Source organism: Xenopus laevis, chromosome 4L (assembly GCF_017654675.1).
Source record: "Xenopus laevis strain J_2021 chromosome 4L, Xenopus_laevis_v10.1, whole genome shotgun sequence".
NCBI lineage: Eukaryota > Metazoa > Chordata > Amphibia > Anura > Pipidae > Xenopus > Xenopus laevis.
The window spans coordinates 146,417,913-146,441,652 of NC_054377.1; the positions used below are offsets into that span (position 1 = coordinate 146,417,913).

The window sequence follows — 23,740 nt, forward strand, 5'->3', positions numbered from 1 at the left end:
ATAAATCCTCGCAACGTTTGGTAAGTGTCACAGAAATGAATTAGCACTCTCTCCTACTCACCAAATAGTGATACTGTAACAATTAGCTGTTATGAAACTGCACCAATGCAAATCTAAGAGAAAGTACCATGATCAGTAGTGAGAACAGAAATGAAATTAGAAGCTGTGAAACCAACACAGCTCTCCCCTGAGCATGCCAAGCTGTGTGTTAGTATGTAGTTAGCGCATTATTTAAAGGGGAAAATAAATAATGAAATTGTGTATTATTAGTCATCATTGTCTGAATGATCAGGTGCATTCAGAAAATACAGGTAAGTGATCTTTTATCCACAATGCTAGGGACCTGGGGTTTTTCAGATAACGAATCTTTCTGTAATTTGGATATTCATACCATAAGTCTACTACTGTAGAAAATCATGTAAACATTAAATAAACCCAATAGGCTGGTTTTACTTCCAATAAGGATTAATTATATCTTCGTTTGGATCAAGTACAAGGCACTGGTTTATTATTACAGAGAAATAAGAAATAATTTCTAAAAATTTGGACTATTTGGATAAAATGGATTTTATGGGAGACTGGCCTTCCATAATTCGGAGCTTTCTGGATAATAGGTTTCCAGATAACAGATCCCATACCTGTACTATAAGAATATGGCGAATATACCACTGAGAATTTGGCTAAAACCAAAGATATTTCTATTTTATAAATTAGGCGTATCACTGGCCTACAAATGTCATATCGCGTGTATGCCACATACAAACACATTTCCTTCTATGAATCTGATCTGAACTACCACAGTCACAGTGTATGCTCATGTCATACAAGCAACTGCAGTGACTGCAAAGATCAGAGCGGGAGGTTTAAGCAACTTGCACCCACGATCCAATTGTAATAAGATAGTGCAAGAGTGTATGCACAAGTGAGCTGCACTAACAATGCAATAGTTAGTTTGACTGCAGGAGAGTATACAATTTGTTTTGATACTATCTTATGCTGGATCTCAGTATTATTTACTGTGCTGGGGGCACTGTGTCTTTTAATGCTGGGCATCACTGTGCCATTTAATTATGTTGGTCACTGTAATGATGCTAGCCACAATGCTATTTAAATGAAAATGAAATGTGGATGTATCCTACAGTCAATTCACTTGCTATGTTTTTCCCTTGGTAAGTGCTACTTTTAGGAGAAACCTGCACTGGCTTGTGGAAAAAAATGAAGAAAATCGCTCCCCCATTTTACCTACCTTTCCACTGGGTCCTACAGCAGACTGAAATATACACATGTGCAGTAGAGCAACACTGGAAAAATGTATATTCTACTGTTCATGAGCAAGCCCAAGCTGGGGATGCCTGGGAATAAACTAAAAAAGTGATTGAATTTACTGGGGGGGGGTTGTCTAAGACTCCTCTTCTTCTCCCCGAACTGCCTTCCCCTGCACTAGGGGCACTTTGTTTTCCTAAGTCGCATCACAAGGAAACTTGAAGCGACTTCGGAAAACGAAGCGATGCGAGTCCCATCCCGCTAGCGATCTTTCATTATAGCCGGAGGGAAGGCAGTTTGGGGGGATTGTTGCCCCGAAGAAGAGCCGATTTGTCGCCGGGGCCTCTAATCTCCCCAAATCTGCCTTTACCCTTAGTGATCCAACCAATAGGGATGCCCCAAATTCTGTGTTTGGTTTTGGCCATCTAATTGGGCAAATATCCCAATATTACCTAGATTTATATATATATATATATATATATATATATATATATATATATATATATATATATATATATATATATATATATAGCGCATGATCTTTAGTTGTGCAGCAGTTTACAGTCATAACTTGAAGGGCTGAAGGTTGTTTGTGCATGGACATGGACAGATTGCATTCTGCAATTCAGATATAGTTTTGCAGGTCTTAAAATAAGTGATGTAATTCACGGTTTTTAGTGGGCCCAGATTATGCCTAGGAATCAGGTGCGAGACCCAAGAATTGGTTAATTAATTATATACATTGTTTAGTTACCGTTATCTTCTGTGAGAAATATTCACTGTTTAATGGGGACCAACCCATCATGAGGTTTGGGGTTTATTAAGCCAGAACTCAACAAAACCAAATTCTTCTGGTCAGAGGTGCAATGCTTTTGTTGTAGCCATTTTGTGCAATGAAAGGTGCATCTGCCTCCAACAGTAGTCACTTTGGCTAATGACACACGGGGCTGATTAGCGGCCTGTGTATATGCGCAAAATGAGAACCAATCCGCAGATATCAATGTGCAGACACAAAGAGCATATTTTGCTGCTGAAACGCATACTAGTGCATCATGGTGTCAAAATCGTCTGCTTCTCTGCCCGACTTATACGCAGGCCAAGAAACAGCCCATGTAACATTAGCCTTACTGCAGCAGTAAATTGTTTACATAGGAAGGCCTTTTTTTAATGCTAAGCACTGCAGCAGTTAGCTCCTCGGGGGTGGGTACATGTGCATGCAATCTAACTTAATATCACTTACAGTGACTTCACTGTAATTCACTGCTGTTCTACATATCGTGGTAAAGTCTACAGCCCAGAGCCTGGCTGGCCCAACAAACCTTATTAACAACTAAAGAGTCCTCAGGGACTTATGTATCAGATTATATATGCAAGTTTGGCTGCACCTATATTTCAACATTGAAGACATTTAAATGACCCTAGAAGTCTGTCTGGTCCCCAGATCTGGTAAAGGAAATTAATATAGACCCATAAGTGAGGCCCCAAAGCTTTTGGATAAATGAATTGCTACAATGCCAACATTGTTGAGGAAAATGGAAAAACAATTTAGCCAATGTATGCCAATAGCCAATATGCAACTTACCGTAGCTATAAACGACACAATAAATCTCAGATTGTTATGAAAATTACATCTCACATCTGTGCAATAATATGTTTTGTAACATTAAGAAAACCTGTGTAATTTTAGCTGGTGGAGTGAGAAAATGTCAGATAATACCTTTAGTATTGCAATAGCCTTACATAATATGGTCAGGAGAAGCTCTGCAGAACAAGAAGTGAATAGAACAACAGTAATTTGTTTCCCTAAGCAACAGCTCAACTGTATATATATATATATATATATATATATATATATATATATATATATATATATATATATATATATATATATATATATATATATATACATATACACACACATATATATTTACACACACACTTACACACACACACACACATACAGAAGAGCCGTGTTATAAATGGTGCTTATATCAGTTATTTGGAAGTCACCTCAGAGTTCCAAGACCTGTATAAAAGCACTTGGCCTTTGTCCTGGTACTTTTAGATGGCCGGGGAACTTTGAGGGGACATCCAATATATTCATATTTTAACATTGGATAAACAAAATAAGTGCCCTTTAATGTATATGCTAGTTATACTTTAGGCTACATGTAACTTACAGACGTCCCCTCTGGCACTTTGGTCCCAGTGATGGGGGGTTGCTGTCAGGTGCTAGGAGTTGCTTCTAGACATTCCTTGGAGGGATGTACCGAATCCAGGATTCGGCTGAATCCTTCTGCCCGGCCGAACCAAACCCGAATCTTAATTTGCATATGCAAAATAGGGGGCTAGGAAGGAAATCTAGTGACTTTTTGTCACAAAACAAGGAAGTAAAAATGATTTCCCCTTGCACATGCAAATTAGGATTCAGATTAGGTTCGGTATTCGGCCGAATCCAAAATAGTGGATTTGGTGCATTCCTAGTTCCTTGTGGGATGCGCTGGAACCCCATAAATTCAAGTCTGCCTCTGATTACCCATTACTAGATGTCAAGCACTATAGATCCATTCAAACTTAGTTCCCTGAATGAGACTGATGCACCAACACAGGGGAGGCAAGCAGTAGCCCCAGTGCAGAGGTCAGGGATCCCCTCCCCCAGCTGTAAAGTGCAAGCAGTCCCCAGTGTGAGAGGGTCACATCCCTGCTGCTGTAAAGTGCATGGAGCTCCCAGTAAAGTAACTGCAAGTCGCATCCATAAAGTCGTCACATCGCACTCACCTTCTTTGCTCAGTCGCATGGCTTCCCGTTTTTTATCGCACTCCTTCCAACTTTCCTCCAGTTCTGCAAAACAAGAGCAGGGCAGAGAGCTGTTATGCCACCAGCAGAGGAGCCAATCATCACACACACAACACAGTCAGGGAGGGGAGTCTACTCACCTTCCAGCCCGTTCAGTTTCACAGTGTCGACCCAGTGAGCCCACGGCTGCCCCAGCATGGCCCCGGGACTGGGCAGGGACGTGCGATCCCCTCCGGCCGCCATAGTTGCCGCTGAGCTCTCTCCCTGCTGCTGCCGCCGCTGCTGTTGCCTGACCGCCGCTCTGCGCTGCTGCTGCTCCCCTGTGACGTCATCCTCGGCTCTCTCCGACATTCTTTCCGCTACAATGTAAGAAGAAAGGCATGTTTCCGCTACAGTGTAACCAGCGCGACTACTCGGGGATTTAAGGAGGCTCGGGGTGAGGGAGAAGCTGGAGCGGGGTCAGGGGTCAGACACAAAGAGGATGGAGTAGGGACAGAGGAGCACGTTTGATCAATAAGATCCGTCCAACTTTGGAGCCAAGAGAGGGGTCGGGGTCGGGCAGTTTCTGTTTCCGACCGGCGCTGCAGAACGTGACAAGGGAGGAAGTGAGAGCCCGGGGGAGGGTAAGATGTGCCCAGGGGCCCCTGTGGGGGAGGGGCCGTGAGATTGTGCAGCGAGTCTTACATATTTTTTACTGGACACATCAGGATGTACTAACGGTGCCCTCCAGCTGTGACTCAACTACAACTCTCACATCCCAGCCACAGCCGAGTGTTACAGTTCAACAACCGGAGGGCCGCGCACTGGACATTCCTGAGCTCCATTACTTTCGCTTTGCTTGAGACGAGGGAAGTAGCGGCCCTCGGGCAGTTCCATTACAGGCTCGTGCTGTGACTCCCGGCTGAACGACTGGAAGGCAGCGGGTCGGATGTGACTAATTATTAATTATGGGGTTAAAGTGCCGGGAGCCCCCGACCCGTCTCCCCCCCCAGCACACACACAAAACAGAGCCGTCCCATTACCCATCAGTCCGCTCCCGAGTGACGGAGGCAACTCCCGGCTCTTGGGGGATCGCAACGCGCCATCGGGACCCTGAATTCTCCTCCAAACCCCGCTCTTCCCGTGACCCTGCCGGGGATTCCGGAGATCAGATCGGAATCGTTGGGGCTTCCTTAACCCCGGCACGTCACTCCCTGCCCCTCCCACAATGACAGCAGAGGAGGAACAAGGAAACCTGATTCGAACTCCGGCAGCAACTGATCAGCTCTCCCAGCGGCCACATGGGCTCCTGTAGCAACTGCCACTCACTCAGCTGATAGAGCAGCACCCCTTCCTGCCCAGCAAATACTACACCTGACTAACAGCAACTGTCATATCACACTTTCCTGCCAGCTTCTACTACTACTACACCTTCCTAACAGCAACTGTCACATCACCCCGTTTGCTGCCCAGCTCTTACTGAATTGCTATTAAAAGTGCCTAACAGGGTGCTGGAAGCAACTGGTATTTGGCTGATATGACACCCCTACCTGCCCAGCTTTTACTCTGCCACTACACCTACCCAACTGAGAGTGCTGCTCTTTAGATTGTAAGCTCTATGGGGCAGAAACCCCATTCATCCTGCCTCTTACTCTTATAATGTAACACAACTGCATCTAAAATATCCTCTTAGGGTAAAGGCTGTCCTCTCTCAAATCTAGTACTGACCTGGCCTGTTATGTTCACCCTAATAGCCCAATTATACACACAGTTACATTCTTCCTATGCTGCATTGTACATTATTATTATTGTACATTATTTGTTATACTTTCAAATAATGAATCACACTTGCTTTTCAGATCTTTTGTGCACAGAAACTCCTGGTGTGACTAGTCATTCTCAATAAAACGTGCCCCGTACAGCCAATTGCTCACCTGCACTTTGCACATGACTGAGTGGAATTAGTTGGACAGCATTAGTCACATTAGAACTAGTCAGATCACACACACAAATACATTCCTACAGGGCAGTTGTGTAGTCACACGGCCAGGGAGAGGATGATTTACACTGTGATTGGGCTCAGTCAAGATAAAAAATTTAAAACAATTTGTTTTTATTCATCTCTATAGCTTTAACGGGTTCATTCAAGGTAATTTGGAAGGGCCCAAGTGACCCTAGCAACTAATCTCACTGGATTAAATGACAGACTATGAAATAAATAGTAAGATAAATCATAGGATGTACTAAATGAATTGTAGGATCAGGAAGTAGTAACTTTTTTTTGGTAATCACTGATTTCTAAAATCTGATAGCATTATAAATTGGAAGCTGGATAGTAGTAGAAGAGAATGGCAAATACAGTTAGGTCCATAAATCTTTGGTCCATAACTGTATATTTATCTATATATACATTATACCTTATTATATACATGCCATACAGTTCTGCTTCTATATTTGGTCAATAGCATCAAGTAGGGAAATGTCTGTGAAAATGAGTGTCAGGGAATTGTAGGGGAAGATATGAATCTGTAGAAGGTGACTAGTATATTAAATACTTTAACTGGGCCCAAACTCTCTCCTCATTGGTTAAAACACTCTGTTTCCCAATCACTTATCTATTCTTTGATAACGTCCGTAAACCACTGCCAGTTTTTACACTGCAAATTTTAAAACAAATCCCCCAAAAAAGGTATTTCTGTATCATATTGCTCACAGTACCCTGTGCAATTAAGGTTAAAACAAACTTTAAAGGGATACTGTCATGGGAAAATTTTTTTTTCCAAAATGAATCAGTTAATAGTGCTGCTCCAGCAGAATTCTGCACTGAAATCCATTTCTCAAAAGAGCAAACAGATTTTGTTATATTTAATTTTGAAATCTGACATGGGGCTAGACATATTGTCAATTTCCCAGCTGCCCCCAGTCATGTGACTTGTGATCTGATAACCTTCAATCACTCTTTACTGCTGTACTGCAAGTTGGAGTGATATCACCCCTCCCTTTCCCCCCCCCCCAGCAGCCAAACAAAAGAACAATGGGAAGGTAACCAGATAACAGCTCCCTAACACAAGATAACAGCTGCCTGGTAAATCTAAGAACAACACTCAATAGTAAAAACCCATGTCCCATTGAAACTCCTTCAGTTACATTGAGAAGGAAACACAGCAGCCTGCCAGAAAGCATTTCTCTCCTAAAGTGCAGGCACAAGTCACATGACCAGGGGCAGCTGGGAAATTGACAAAATGTCTAGCCCCATGTCAGATTTCAAAATTGAATATAAAATCTGTTTGCTCTTTTGAGAAATGGATTTCAGTGCAGAATTCTGGAGTAGCACTATTAACTGATGCGTTTTGAAAAAAACATGTTTTCCGATGACAGTATCCCTTTAAAATCTAATTTAATTGCATTCTACATGTTTCCTAGACAACTTTCAAACATCGGCGAAACATACTCGCTTTACAGACTTTGAAACCCGGATTAAGCATAAATCAGCCGTGACTTCACGCTGGCTGTAAATTGGGCTGCATTTTTAACAGTTCATATAATCTACGATTTATTTGTTAAGAGAGTTATTTTTTTTTTTTAATCTCAGCGAGAGGATTAGTGGAAGTGACAAGTTACCCACAGAGAGCTGTAGTGTATGTGCTGCCATCAAATCATTGGTTCATCTTACAAACAACTGAAGTAACAAGCTTTTATCTCCCGACTCCAAGAGGAAAACCCCGGGACATCCAATCATCTAATATGGAAAATATAAAGTATTTATAAGCAGGGTTTCCTTCTGTTGGCCGTGAACTGAACCCGAGATTTACATGTGTGAAGTTTTAGTAAAAAACAAAATAATGCAATGGCAGCCAATATCCAGAGAGCTTAACTACTGAGCCAAACAAAGCAACAGTGTTTCTACAGCTAAACCGGACTACAGCAAATATAACTAGGCTATTGCTACAGCTAAACCGGACTACAGCAAATATAACTAGGATATTGCTACAGCTAAACCAGACTACAGCAAATATAACTAGGCTATTGCTACAGCTAAACCGGACTACAGCAAATATAACTAGGCTATTGCTACAGCTAAACCGGACTACAGCAAATATAACTAGGCTATTGCTACAGCTAAACCAGAATACAGCAAATATAACTAGGCTATTGCTACAGCTAAACCAGACTACAGCAAATATAACTAGGCTATTGCTACAGCTAAACCGGACTACAGCAAATATAACTAGGCTATTGCTACAGCTAAACCGGACTACAGCAGATATAACTAGGCTATTGCTACAGCTAAACCGGACTACAGCAGATATAACTAGGACTAGGCTATTGCTACAGCTAAACAAGACTAGAGCAAATATAACTAGGCTTTTGCTACAGCTAAACCGGACTACAGCAAATATAACTAGGGCTAGGCTATTGCTACAGCTAAACCAGACTACAGCAAATATAACTAGGCAATTGCTACAGCTAAACCGGACTACACCTAAAACCTGCTGAATTGCTGTTTTAGTCAATGGGAGACATCCTGGGATCAATGTGGAGTTGTATGCAGCCTTCCCGACATTCTAGTTTTTTTTTTTTTTTTTGGAGAAAAAACTGGAAGCAAGTTTTAAAACTCAAAACTAATTTGTTTACAGTTTTCGGGTCGATACAATTCACCCAAGTTTAGGAAATTGGATTTTTTTTCATAAATTTCAATTGATTGAATTTCGACTTCATAGGAGTTTATGGGAGTTTTTAAAAACTCGCATGAATTCGAACTTTGATAAATGTGCCTCTAAGGGTCAGATTTATCAAAGATCGAGGTGAATTTTCGAATTCAAAAAAATCGAATTTCGAGCTATTTCTTATGTACTTCGACTAGGGAATAGTCCAAATTCGATTCGAATTTGAAAAAAAATCGAAATATATCATGTACTGTCTCTTTAAAAATTCGACTTTGACCATTCGCCATCTAACACCTGCCGAATTGCTGTTTTAGCCTATGGGGGACCTCCTAGAACTCATCTGGAGTCAATTGGTGAACTTTGAAAAATGTAAGTTTTTTTGGGAAAGACTTCAAATCGAATTTGATCGAATGCGCTATTAATTCGATTTGTACGATTCAAATTCAGCCGAATATCGACCTATTCGGCAAAAAAAAAAAACTTCGACTTCATTTCGGTTGGTCTTTTTGAATTCGAATTTCAAAGTTTTTCAAATTCGACCCTTGATAAATATGCCACTATGTGCTTCTAAAGCTAAGTTGGACTACTAAACCAAATAAAACCAGGGTGTCATTATAGTTTAAAGGGATCCTGTCATCGGAAAACATGTTTTTCAAAACACATCAGTTAATAGTGCTACTCCAGCAGAATTCTGCACTGAAATCCATTTCTCAAAAGACCAAACAGATTTTTTTATATTCAATTTTGAAATCTGACATGGGGCTAGACATTTTGTCAATTTCCCAGCTGCCCCTGGTCATGTGACTTGTGCCTGCACTTTAGGAGAGAAATGCTTTCTGGCAGGCTGCTGTTTTTCCCTTCTCAATGTAACTGAATGTGTCTCAGTGAGACATGGGTTTTTACTATTGAGTGTTGTTCTTAGATATACCAGACAGCTGTTATCTTGTGTTAAGCTGGCCATAGACGCAAAGATCCGATCGTACAAATCAACGTACGATCAGACTTTCCCATCTCCCGACCCTCCACTAACCATTCAGATCAAAGTCTTTACCATTCCGATCAAATAAGAACAGATCAGCAATGTTCTGCCCCTGACAGCAATCGTACAATACTTATGTCTCACAACACTAGTGACAGTCTCCCTCTGAAAATCGTATGATCGGCAATACACGCAGAGATATTATCGGCAGGCGACAGAAATTTTCTAACCTGTCCGATCGACCAAACGACCGATCTCCGACGGACGAAAAATGTCGGGACTCTCCACACATGGTCCGAAAATCGTACGAATCCACGATTCGTACGATCGGATCTTTGCGTCTATGGCCAGCTTTAGGGAGCTGCTATCTGGTTACCCTCCCATTATTCTTTTGTTTGGCTACTGGGGGGGGGGGGAAGGGAGGCAGTGATATCACTCTAACTTGCAGTACAGCAGTAAAGAGTGATTGAAGTTTATCAGAGCACAAGTCACATGACTTGGGGCAGCTGGGAAATTGACTGTAATCTACTGTGTATCCTGTGTTTGAATGGCTGCCCCCATGGCTACACAGCAGCTTGTTTATGTAAACTATAGTAGTACTTATCTGTTATCTACTGTGTATCTTGTGCTTGAATGGCTGTCCTCATGGCCACACAGCAGCTTGTTTATATAAACTATAGTAGTACTTATCTGTTATCTACTGTGTATCTTGTGCTTGAATGGCTGTCCTCATGGCCACACAGCAGCTTGTTTAAAACTATAGTAGTACTTATTTGTTATCTACTGTGTATCCTGTGCTTGAATGGCTGCCCCCATGACTACACAGCAGCTTGTTTATATAAACTATAGTAGTACTTATTTGTTATCTACTGTGTATCCTGTGCTTGAATGGCTGCCCCCATGGCTACACAGCAGCTTGTTTATATAAACTATAGTAGTGTTTCTGAAGCAAACACATCAGTTTTACCAGTGCAGGGCAACACTTTGTATTTACTGCAAAACACTTTAATTTTTTTTTCTCAATATTACCGTTCCTTTAAGTGTAGGTACAGGGAGAGGAGGTTGGCCCAAAAAATGCAAAAGCAGCCATTTTTGGGTGAACTTTTGCTCTTTGTACCTGTTTTGTGTGTGTGTGTGTGATATGTTGTGGGTCCAGCAAAACCAAAATCTGGAGCAACTGCCCTTCTGAACTTGTAACAATAGCTCCTCTTTGTCATGCAAACCCCATTTTTTGGGTGCACCTACGCAGCGCTAGTACATTTTCACATTCAACTGGGACAAAATTTAGAAGCAATCAGTAAACCTTATAACCAGATTGTCAGGATTGCTTTTTTTGTCCTCATTTTCCTTTGTAGGAAAATAACACTTTCTGTACTACTCTTTCACTACTACAAACACCAGGTTGTTAGGGGCAGTAAGCATAGCAACAACAGAGAAACTTAAACTAGGAAGCTTCTAATAAGAAAACAATTAGTGTAAATTTCCTTAGTTACTATCCAAATCACATTTGCTGCTTTAGATAAAAGAGCTCCCTGGCCATCACTCAGCAAATATACAGTTAGCTAGAGACTAATTGTACACTGATTTAGGATTTGATTTACACAAGAGCCTTTTTATGCACCGCTCATACAGATTCAACTACGGTCATTCGTTTTTTGTTTGAGAATATTTATGTCGTTTTTATTCTTCTATAATTTTACTTTACATTTGCAATGCCAAGACAGACAGGGCTGTGCCGTCAACAGGTTTTGACAAGTTACTTTAATAACGTCTATGTGCAATTGATCACAAAACCTAATAAAAATAAAGCAGAAAGTCTGGAATCTTTATGTTTGGAAGTAAAGCTGGGTTCCCTAAATGAGGAATTTTTAATTAAAGGGGTTGTTCACCTTTTTAACTCCTAGGGGCAGATTTATCAAGGTTCGAATTGAAAATTTGAATCCAAATGTTTGAATTTTTTTAATGGTCAAAATTCGACTAGGGAGTTTTTCAAATTCAATTTGAGTTTTTAAAAAAAAAATTAAATTTGATTTTCAAGATTTATCATACACTGGCCCTTTAAGAACTCAAATTCGACTATTCACCACCTAAAACCTGGTGAATTGCTGTTTACGTCAATGGGAGAGGTCCAGGGATCAATTTGGAGTTGTTTTCAGAGAAAAAAACTCGAATCGAACTCAAATTGAATTCGATTTGAGTTTTTGGGTTAATTCAATTCAACCGAGTTTTAAAAATTCGATTTTATTCATACATTTCAACTGGTCGAATTTCGAATTTCGAATTTATGGAAGTTTTTAAAAACTCACATGAATTCAAGATTTCACCTGATAAATGTGCCTCTTAGTAGGATGTAGAGAGTGATATTCTAAGATAATTTGCAATTGGTTTTCTTTTTTTATTGTGTTTTTCTTTAGTTATTTAGCTTTTTATTCAGCAGCTCTCTAGTTTGCAATTTCAACAATCAGGTTGCTAGGTGCCAAGTTACCCTAGCAACCATGCATTCATTTGAATAAGAGACTGGAATATGAATAGGAGAGGCCTGAATAGAAAAATGGGTACTAAAAAGTAGCAATAACAATAATTGTGTAGCCTTACAGAGAATTTGGTTTTTTTTTAGACGGAGTCAGTGACCCCCATTTGAAAACTGAAAAGAGTCATGAGAAGAAGGCAAATAATTAAAAACATTAAAAAAAATTATGAAAACCAATTAAAAGGTTGCTTAGAATTGGCCGTTCTATAACATACTAAAAGTTAACTTAAAGGTGAACCATCCCTTAAAATTGCTTCTCAGTTGTGCTCCACTGGACCCCCATTACATCCTGAAACCCACAGCAATCACAGGGTCTGCTTCCTCTACAGTTACACCCCTGCACTGTACCAAATGCAACCCTGTGACACTTCCAATTCCAAATATCACATAAAAATCTTCCTCTAATACCAATTTCTTTAAAGGGATACGGTCATTGGAAAACATGTTTTTTTTTCAAAATGAATCAGTTAATAGTGCTACTCCAGCAGAATTCTGCATTGAAATCCATTTCTCAAAAGAGCAAACAGATTTTTTTATATTCAATTTTGAAATCTGACATGGGGCTAGACATTTTGTCAATTTCCCAGCTGCCCCAGTCATGTGACTTGTGCTCTGATAAACTTAAAGGACCAGTAACATCAAAACATGAAATTGTTTTAAAGTAATAAAAATATAATGTAATGTTGCCCTGCACTGGTGAAACTGGTGTTTTTGCTTCAGAACACTACTATTGTTAATGTGCTATATGCTGTGTAGCAATGGGGGCAGCCATTCAAAAGAGAAAAGTTACACAGGAGATAAGCTCTGTAGAATGTTATCTGTTATCCATTATTTAACCTGTGCCATATAGCCTTTTTTTTCAATTTCCAACATTGCTACTCAGCAGCTTGTTTATATGAACTATAGTAGTGTTTCTGAAGCAAACACATTCAGTTACATTGACTAGGAGAAATAACAGCCTGTCAGAAAGTAGTTCCATCCTTAAGTGCAGGCACAAGTCACATGACTTGGGACAGCTGGGAAACTGACAATATGTCTAGCCCCATGTCAGATTTCAAAATTGAATATAAAAAAAATCTGTTTGCTCTTTTGAGAAACACATTTCAGTGCAGAATTCTATCAACTGATGCGATTTGGCAAAAACATGTTTTGCCATGACAGTATCACTTTAAGAAACGCCCCCACCCAAAACAAATGACATTTGTTGCCCTGTACTACAAAAAACTATAGTAGCACCCTGTTTTAACAAGGCATTTTGTGACTGCCTTTTATTTTGCTTCCTGGTTGCACTTTAATAATCCGCGTTACATTAAACGGCATATTTCAGATATTGGATCCTCGACAAAAGCCTAGGGGTGTGTAAGCGCCTTCTTCGCTGAACAGGATTTTTACAGCATTCAAAAAATTCTCTTGTAATTATCCAACGTGTTAATCGTTATTTACTGAATCAACCCCACAGCGGGAAGAAAACAAACTGATACTGCGGTTTGAGACTTTTGCTGCATTGTAGCTTGGGGTAATAAAGCGCAGTTAAACAGTGTCTTGTTTTATTTGGTCTCATTTTCTCTATTCCTTTTTCTTCTTGCTTTAGGGCACCACATTTTATCTGTTTCTGCTAAAAGCCGAGTGCACTCGGTGTTTAAAGGACAAGTCAACCCAAAAAATATATTTTTCCTTATAAAAGAAAACATAATTCTAAGCAACTCTGCAATATACATTCATTACACATTGTTATTATTGCTATTGAAAGCAGTGTTTGTCCCTTTCTATTCTCTGCCCTGATGGCTCTGGCTTTTGAAACAATGTAACGCAAGACAACATATTAACAGACCTGTTTTGCTGAAGGAAATTCATTTAAAAAGTAACAACTGGGAGTTAAGCAAATGCTGCTTTCAGTAGCAACTACATTTACAAGTAAAGGAGTTGCTCACCTTTAAATTAACTTTCAGTATGATGTAGAGAGTGATATTCTGAGACAATTTGTAATTGTTTTTCACTTTTTATTATTTGTGGTTTTCAAGTTATTTAGCTTTTTATTCTTGTTTGCAATTTCAGCCATCTGGTTGCTAGGGTCCCTAGCAACCATACATTGATTTGAATAAAGGACTCTAATATGAATAGGAGAGGCCAACATAGAAAGACGAGTAATAAAAAGGAGCAATAACAATAAATGTTTAGCCTTACAAAGCATTTGTATTAAGATGGGGTCAGTGACCCCAGTTTGAATGCAGGAAGGTATCAGAAGAAGAAGGGAAATAATCAAAAAAATACTAAAAAGAAATAATGAAGACCAATTGAAAAGTTGCTTAGAATTGGCCATTCTATAACATATTAAAAGTTAACATAAAGGTGAACCCCCTCTTTAACGTTTACAGCACCAACAATTTTAATAGATTTATATTGGAAAGTTGCTTATAATTGTAAATTCGGAAAGAAGTATTTTTTGGGGGGGTTTACATGCCCTTTAAATATATCACAGCAAAGCATGTGGTGTCGCATTAAAGTACAGGGCCAAAAAAAAAAAAAAACATAATGTAGGGTCCTTTGTGCTTTGTAAATGAGTGAGCGCTAAATATATACAGATGGGGTACAAATGCAATTGAGTGTTACACAGGCCAAGGCATCTATTAAATCACTTTTAAATGTACTTTTCAGGGACAATTTATCAAAGGTCGAGGTGAAAAGAAAAATAGAATTTCGAGATATTTTTTGTGTATTTCGACTATGGAATAGTCCTAATTCAATTCGAAATTGACCATTCGAATGTTGAAATTTATCATGTACTGTCTCTTTAAAAATTCGATGTAGACCATTCGCCATCTAAAACCTGCTGAATCGCTGTTTTAGACTATGGGGGACCTCCTAGAGCGTATTTGGTATTTTGGGGAAAAAATTTGATTCTAATTCAATCGAATGCACTATTAGTTTCATTCATACGATTCTAATTCGGTCGAATACACACCTATTCGATCGAAAACAGACCTATTCAGCCAAAAAAAAAACCTTCAACACAATTTCGGTTGGTCTTTTTGAATTTCGAATTTCAAAGATTTGCAAATTCGCAAATTCGACCCTTGATAATTTTCAGTTTGTTTTTATTATTCATTATTTATGTTTTATTAATTATTTTCCCTTTATTCAGCAGGTCTCCAGTTTGCAGTTTCAGCAATCTGGTTGCTAGGATCCAATTTACCCTAGCAACCATGCACTTATTTGAATAAGAGACTGGAATATGAATAGGAGAGGCCTGAATGGAAAGAGAAGTAATAAAAAGTAGTAATAACAATACATTTGTAGCCTTACAGAGCATTTGTTTTTTAGATGGGTTCATTGACCCCCATTTGAAAGCTAGAAATAGTCAAAAGTAGAAGGCAAAAAAACCCAAAAAAATATTAACAGATAAAAAATGAAAACCAGTTGAAAAGTTGCTTAGAATTAGCCATTCTATAGCATACTAAAAGTTAACATAAAAGTGAACCAACCAACCCAAAATACAGTATTAAACAATAACCTATTGTACATAACACTTTGTACTATTAGGGCATTGTCTCCCAAGTGCCATTAAACTATGCTCATTGTATATATTAAAACATTTATCTCCCAGGTGCACTAAGTCATTCTTTATTCAACAAACCTCCAGCAATACTGTTATATCGGCACAAATAGATATGACTTGATCATGTTTTCTCCCTAACTGCCCACAATACGTGCGGTTTATTTCTTGTTGATAATTGAAACCGTATCACAATCCTATACAATAAATGAATCAAAAGGAAAATTTTGCGATTTAAACATTTAGCTAAAACATAGACTGGACACTTTTTTCAATAGTGTCTTTAAAGGGGACCTGTCATCCAGACATAAAACACTGTATAATAAAAGACCTTTTCAAATTAAACACGAAACCCAAATTCCATTTGTAGTAAAACGGTTATAAACTCATTTAAAAGTCTCTGCTGTCACTCGTATATTGCCTGCCCCGCCTCTATGCCTTAAACGGTTGGTTTACCTTTAATTTAACTTTTAGTATGTTAAAGGAAAGGCTCATTCTAAGCAACTTTTCAGTTGGTCTTCATTATTTATTTTCTACAGTTTTTGAATTATTTGCCTTTGACTCTTTCCAGCTTTTAAATGGGGGTCACTGACCCCCATCTAGAAACAAATGCCCTGTAAGGCTACAAATATATGGTTATTGCTACTTTTTATTACTCATCTTTCTTTTCAGTTCCTCTCCTATTCATATTCCAGTCTCTTATTCAAATAAATGCATGGTTGCTAGGATATCACTCTCTACATCATACTAAAAGTTAGTTTAAAAGTGAACAACCCCTTTAAGGTGGCCATAGACCACCAATAATATTGTACAAAATATATACAGTGCTGAATCATTATATACAGGTAGAATTCTATTGTTTCTACTTGTATATCGGACGATCCAGCTCTACACGTGTACTGAAGCGAATGATCTTTCCTGGAAACATCTATCCCAGGAAAGATCGTAATTGCACCATTTATGGTAGAGTCCTGCAGCAGGTCGGGTACTCGCGGGTTACCTGCATAAAAAATGGGCACTCTGCGGAATGAGGGGAGGCTTTTCAGGTGCGGGTATACCCGCGGGTCTGCGGGTTGCTGGTCTCATCTAAATGTCTTATCGTATGTAATATTGTCTATTTTTTACTCCTTTTAAAGTTTTACGAAACTTGTTTCTGTCCCGCCCACTTTTGATGAAGTCACTTCTGGGTTGCAGCACCGTCACTTCCTGTTTGATGGTGGTTTGGCGGGTTGCGGGTAAGGCAGTTGCGGGTCTGGGTCGGGTAATGGCTAAATATGTGGGTTGCAATTCGGGTCACGGGCTGCGGATCGGCGTCTTAGAAATTGGTTCTGTGCAGGACTCTATGGCCATCTTTAGGCAGGGCAGGCAATTACTTTCACTTTCCATTTGGCACTTCCTAGATGTCACTGCCCTCTTCCCTCCTCACCATTTAATTATGTGGCTATAGTGCATGGGCATCAGGCCCCCAATTCTTGCATAATGGAAAGCTTGCTTTACAAAAAGTGCCCACAACATGGCTGCTGCCTGCTTGCTGTGATTGTGAATTTCAAGACTAAAGGAAACAAGATTTTAAATAATTTATATAATGTAACTAAAGTTTATTTTGCTTGAATAACATAATAAAAAAGGTTTTGGAATTATTTCTTAGGATGACAGGTCCCCTTTAAGGTGTCCTGCTTTCCTGCCTGAAAGGGCACTTGTCTCTGGCAGACAGTAGGTATAAAAGGGATTTTGTCATAATTTTTATGGTGTAGTATTTATTTCTAAATTACACTGTTTGCACTGCAAATAATTCACTCAACCATGTAAATGTAATTCATGAACCAGCAAGTGTATTTTTTTTTAGTAGCAATATTGGTGTGTAGGTGCATCTCAGGTCATTTTGCCTGGTCATGTGATTTCAGAAAGAGCCAGCACTTTAGGATGGAACTGCTTTCTGGCAGACTGTTTCTCCTACTCAATGTAACTGAATGTGTCTCAGTGGGACCTGGATTTTACTATTGAGTGTTGTTCTTAGATCTACCAGGAAGCTGTTATCTTGTGTTAGGGAGCTGTTATCTGGTTACCTTCCCATTGTTCTATTGTTAGACTGCCGGGGGGAAAGGGAGGGGGTGATATCACTTCAACTTGCAGTACAGCAGTAAAGAGAGAGACTGAAATTTTTCAGAGCGCAAGTTGCATGGATAAGGGCACGTGGGAAACTGACAATATGTCTAGCCCAATGTCAGATTTCAAAATTAAATGTAAAAAATGGGATTTCGGTGCAGAAGTCTGCTGGAGCAGCACTATTAAGTGACGCATTTTGAAAAAAATCTGTCCCACGTGTATTAATTTAATGTATTCAGAGAGCAATGCCTTCTGTCTGCGACAGCTGAACTCCACAACTGCCAGTATCCCTTGCAGCCAAGTTGCAATTCTGCAATACTAGCCATCACTTTTATCAAACAGAAACTGACCTAGCAATCAGATTGGGACTGTAATGTAAAGTGCCCCCCCCCCCCACATAAGGGTCGCTGTACTGTGAAGGTAATAGGGATGCACCGAATCCACTATTTTGGATTCGGCCAAACACCCGAATCCTTTGCGAAAGATTCGGCCAAATACTGAACCAAATCCTAATTTGCATATGCAAATTAGGGGTGGGAAGAGGAAAACATTTTTTACTTCCATGTTTTGTGATAAAAAGTCACGTGATTTCCCTCCCCACCCCTAATTTGCATATGCAAATTAGGATTTCGATTTGGTTCGGCCGGGCAGAAGGATTCGGCTCAATCCAAATCCTGATGGAAAAAGGCCGAATCCCGAACCCAATCCTGGATTCGGTGGATCCCTCAAAGGTAACAATACTACGTGGGAAACATAAAGGTGTCACCACAATTCTGTATTACAGAACGAGTGAAGCGACATTTTGTTACTACATTTTATTTTCATTAACAACTTCCATGTTGAACAGGTGGTGTTTTGCTTTGAGAGAACAACTTTCTCTTGGTGACTCAGCTTTACATTCACGGAGACATACAAAGCTGAATGGCTGTAGCCCCCCACCGTCTCATTATTTCCGCTTTGCAGATGCAATGTTGCCTACATTATTGTCGCAAGGTTTTTTGATCCAAAATACTCAACAATATCACGACAGCTCAGATACACAAAAGCTTTGAGTGTGCACCACACAAGACCTACAGTATGTGGTAACAGTAGTGCTGGCTTCCTATTTCCGTGTAATTATTCACGCATTTTTAAGTGTAAATTGGTTCACATGTGACTACCTGGCAAGTTGACAGTTTGAGGGTAGAACTCTACGGGCGATTTCGGCATTTCACTAGTGACTTTGCCTTTTAGTAAATCTACCCCAATGTGTCTGCAGAGAGTTTATGAAGTCTTTCAAAACGATTTAATTAAAATAGGTTCAACTTGTATCTACATCTATATATGGCTGCACTAGTGACAGAACTTATTTTTCTCAGGTATATCCTCCATCCCTTTCTGAATGAGGCAACCCAGAGAACTGCAAATGAACCCCAACACTTAAAGGGGACCCGTCACCCAAAAAAATTATTCAAAATCCTATTTTATAATATTAGTCAAGCAAAATTAACTTTAATTACACTGTTTAAATGATTTGAATCTTGTTTCCTTCAGTCTGGGAATTCAAAATGATAGCAAGTAGGCAGCAGCCATTTTGTGGACACTGTTTTTAAAGAAAGCCTTGCATCATCTCAGAATCTTGTTTGTGCACCAGAATGGGGTTCCCGATGTCCATTGCCATGACCTGGTCACACAATTAAATGGTAAAGAGAATGGGGGAATGTGGGGAGAGCAGTGACATGTAGGAAGTGCTGAATGGAAAGTGAAAGTAATTGTTGAAGTGAGGGTTAATTAACCCTCGATCTTCGACTAGGAATTAAAATCCTTCGACTTCGATTATCGAAGTCGAAGGATTTAGCACAGATAGTTCGATCGGCCGATTGAAGGATAATTCCTTCGATCGAACGATTAAATCCTTCGAATCGAACGATTCGAAGGATTTAAATCCAACGATCGAAGGAATATCCTTCGATCAAAAAAAGTTAGCCAAGCCTATGGGGACCTTCCCCATAGGCTAACATTGACTTCGGTAGCTTTTAGATGGCGAACTAGGGGGTCGAAGTTTTTTTTTAAAGAGACAGTACTTCGACTATCGAATGGTCAAATAGTCTAACGATTTATAGTTCGAATCCTTCGATTCGTAGTCGAAGGTCGAAGTAGCCCAAAAAAACCTTCGAAATTCAAAGTTTTTTAACTTCGAATCCTTCACTCGAAGTTAGTGAATCGGCCCCTAAAACAGTTGCTTGTACTTGATCCAAACTAAGATATAATGAATCCTTATTGGAAGCAAAACCAGCCTATTGGGTTAACTTTATTCAATATCTGCACGATTTTCTAGTAGAAATAAGATATGGAGATCCAAATTATGGTTCCGTTATCCGGAAAACCCCATATCCTGAGCATTCTAGAGAACTACCAAAACACCTATCTGCCCCAAACTGGACACACATCTCGGCAGCTTAGGCACTACACTTTGACAGGATCCCCCCATTCTGTCCCTTGCCTGATGGTGGCCCTACTCTTGAATACCGGGATCAGAATGGGAATAAACCAGAGAAAGGTTGATGAAAAGCTGAATAGCAGGATAACAAACTAGACAGGGGCAAACTGAAAGGATAATACATTTGATTTTTAAGTTAAAGTTGCTGTAAGCTCTGGAGACAAGCAGCACCATCCTTAGTGTATCCTTGCAATCATCCAACTTTATATACAATTGCAGTCAGTAGGGTTGAAGGCAAGTAGGAAGTAATTATTTGACAACAGTCACCTTGAATACCCATTGATTTAAGATCATGATTACTAATGTATGTCACGAGGTATCAGCATCATGTTATGGGAAGTTTATGATTTACTTGTTCTGCATAGAGGGAATACAGATGCTGCAAAGAAGTTTAAAAGGGTTAGGTTTGAGCTGATCAGAATTGAACACATTCCAACCGGACACAACGGAAAGGATGATGACCAAACAAACTGGGCAGATAACTTTCATTTGGCAAATGGGTTAAACAGTCATATTTACTTTATTCAAATGAAGGACAAATAGACTTTTATTCTGATATTTATATAGGCAGCAAAATGCCACCAAGCACTCTTTTTTACAATACATAAAAGTCATGAATAACCTGTAAATTATATCCTTATAATTGCTACTTGGTGATGTCATCACTACTAAGTGATGTCACTAGTGTCAAATGACTCACCGAAACCAGATATGTAATACTGTATCAGCTATTACAGAATATGAGGCTATTAGAAGTTACAGTCGTGTTTCTATGTACAGCAGTTGAACTTCCCAGTGACTAATATAAATCACATACAATATACAGTGGGGGGTACATTATCCCTTATAATACATGAGTGATACTCAGAGTTCCCTGTATAACTCAGCCTGCAGCCTTGTGCCTTTATATGGTCACAGAACAACCCCTCAGTGACTTCTAATATCCTTATCATTTACAGTAGGGGGTACATTATCCCTTATAATACATGAGTGATACTCAGAGTTCCCTGTATAACTCAGCCTGCAGCCTTGTGCCTTTATATGGTCACAGAGCCCCTCAGTGACTTCTAATATCCTTATCATTTACAGTAGGGGGTACATTATCCCTTATAATACATGAGTGATACTCAGAGTTCCCTGTATAACACAGCCTGCAGCCTTGTGCCTTTATATGGTCACAGAACCTCTCTGCGACTTCTTATATCCTCTGAATTTACAGCAGGGGGTACATTATTTAATACATATGCAATATCCAAATAAATGTAAAAAAAAAAATGATACTGAGCAATATAAGCTGCTGACAGGCCAAGTTGGCAGCCTATTGGGCAGTGTATGGGGCCCAGCGACTGGGCTTCCCCGATTGATATCTGGCCTAAAATCAAGGACCACATTGGTTTGTTGATGAGGTCCTCGGTCCAACCACCTGTATTTTCAGCATTGTGATCCAATCCTTGGGCCCTCAATCAGATCAGTCTATCTCCCACCTCAAGGCGAACATATCGGGGATCTTTTCATGTATGGCTACCTTTTGAGACGCTTCAATCCAAACCTACTGCTAAGACTGTCCAATCAACCATTTTCCAATATTCCTGATTATAAGGCTAGTGGGATAACTGTTTTATTAGATTCTAGGAACCCTATTTCAACTTAGTTTGGTAGAATCAGCCATATGGCAGCATTCATATTAATACAGGTATAGGATCAGTTATTCGGAAATCCTTTATTCAGAAAGTTCTGAATTACAGAAAGGCCCATCTCCCATAGACTCGATTTTATACAAATAATCCAAATATTTAAAAAGGATTTCCAATAAAACAGTAACTTCTATTTGATCCAAACTAAAATATAATTGATCCTTTTCGGAAACAAAACCAGCCTATTGGGTTTATTTAATGTTTACATGATTTTCTAGCAGACTTAAGATATGAAGATCCAAATTAGAGAAAAATCTGTTATCCGGAATGCACCAGGTCCCGAGCATTCTTTATAACAGGTCCCCTACCTGTACTAATATATATTAAGCATTATGTGCAGAATTTACTATGTGCATCAGTTTGACTAAAATTCTGGAAAATCATCTCAGAATAATCCCAAGCAATATAAACTCTATTTCCTTTAACAGAAAGTCATTCTGGCTATGCATTATATTTTATATTCACAGCACATGTCCAGACACCTACAAAACCATTTCAATTAGAAAGCAAAGAGAGTTTGTGACAATGATACATAGTCCTGAGCGCTGATCTACGACCAGCTGTTCTCCGATTCGGGTCGTATGTATTTTTGGCCTACGTGATGGAGATATTCAGTGGGATGCAGAACAGGCACCAATCACAGAGGGAAATAATAGAATTGTGCTCAAACTGTACAAGAAATACGTGTAAAACTCGAAGAGCTTAAAGTCTGTGCGTTTCCCAGTAAAATGGATGAAAATACTTTGTCTCTGCTGCCATCTAGAGCAGTGATTTAAGGCAGAAAGGAACATATGCACAGTCTTCTGCAAAAAAACATACAGATATGGGACCTGTTATCCAGAATGCTTGGGACCTGTTTTTTTTTCTGGATAATGGATCTTTCTCTAATTTGGATCTCCATACCATAAATCTACTAAAAATAATTTAAAGGGGCTTTTCACCTTAAAATTAACTGTTAGTATGATGTAGAGAGTGATATTCTTAGACAATTTGCAATTGGTTTTCATGTTTTATTATTTTTTGCGTTATTTAGCTTTTTATTCAGCAGCTCTCCAGTTTGCAATTTCAGCAGTCTGGTTGCTAGGGTCCTAATTACCCTAGCAACCATGCATTGATTTGAATAAGAGACTGGAATATGAATAGCAGAGGTCTGAATAGAAAGATGAGTAATAAAAAGTAGCAATAACAATACATTTCTAGCCTTATTATTTACATTTCTAGCCTTATTATATAATACATTTCCAGTCTCTTATTCAAATCAGTGCATGGTTGCTAATTTGAACCCCAGCAACCAGATTGCTGAAATTGCAAACTGGAGAGCTGCTGAATAAAAAGCTAAAGAACTCAAAAATCACAAATAATAAAAAATGAAAACCAATGGCAAATTGTCTCAGAATATCCCTCTCTACGTCATACTAACAGTTAATTTAAAGGTGAACAACACTTTTAGGTTAAGGGCACATAGGCGATTAGTCTCCCGAATATCCCCCCTTCTTCTGGGTGACTTGATCTCCCTTCCCCTACCTTCCCGCCGGCTGTAATAAGAAATCGCCAGCCAGATTTCCGAAGTCGCTCAACTTCGGCCGAATCCCCAAATCCTTGGTGAAAGATTCAGCCGAATACCCAACCCTAATTTGCATATGCAAATTAGGGCCAGGAAAGGAAAAAGTGGAATAAAATCTTCTTTTGTTATT

The 23,740-nt window shown here is 39.3% G+C and overlaps 1 protein-coding gene across 3 annotated transcripts in view; it reads right to left on the reverse strand.

Annotated features, from left to right (window-relative positions):
* atxn7.L (ataxin 7 L homeolog) overlaps nucleotides 1-23,740 on the reverse strand; it is a 119,140-nt gene that overhangs the window by 73,664 nt on the left and 21,736 nt on the right. For 2 of the 3 annotated variants that reach the window (XM_018256712.2, XM_018256714.2), the window contains 2 exons: nucleotides 4,200-4,418; nucleotides 4,042-4,104 (listed from right to left, as the gene is read on the reverse strand). In XM_018256712.2, the coding sequence (XP_018112201.1) occupies nucleotides 4,042-4,104; nucleotides 4,200-4,418 (282 nt within the window). 3 annotated transcript variants of the gene reach the window in all.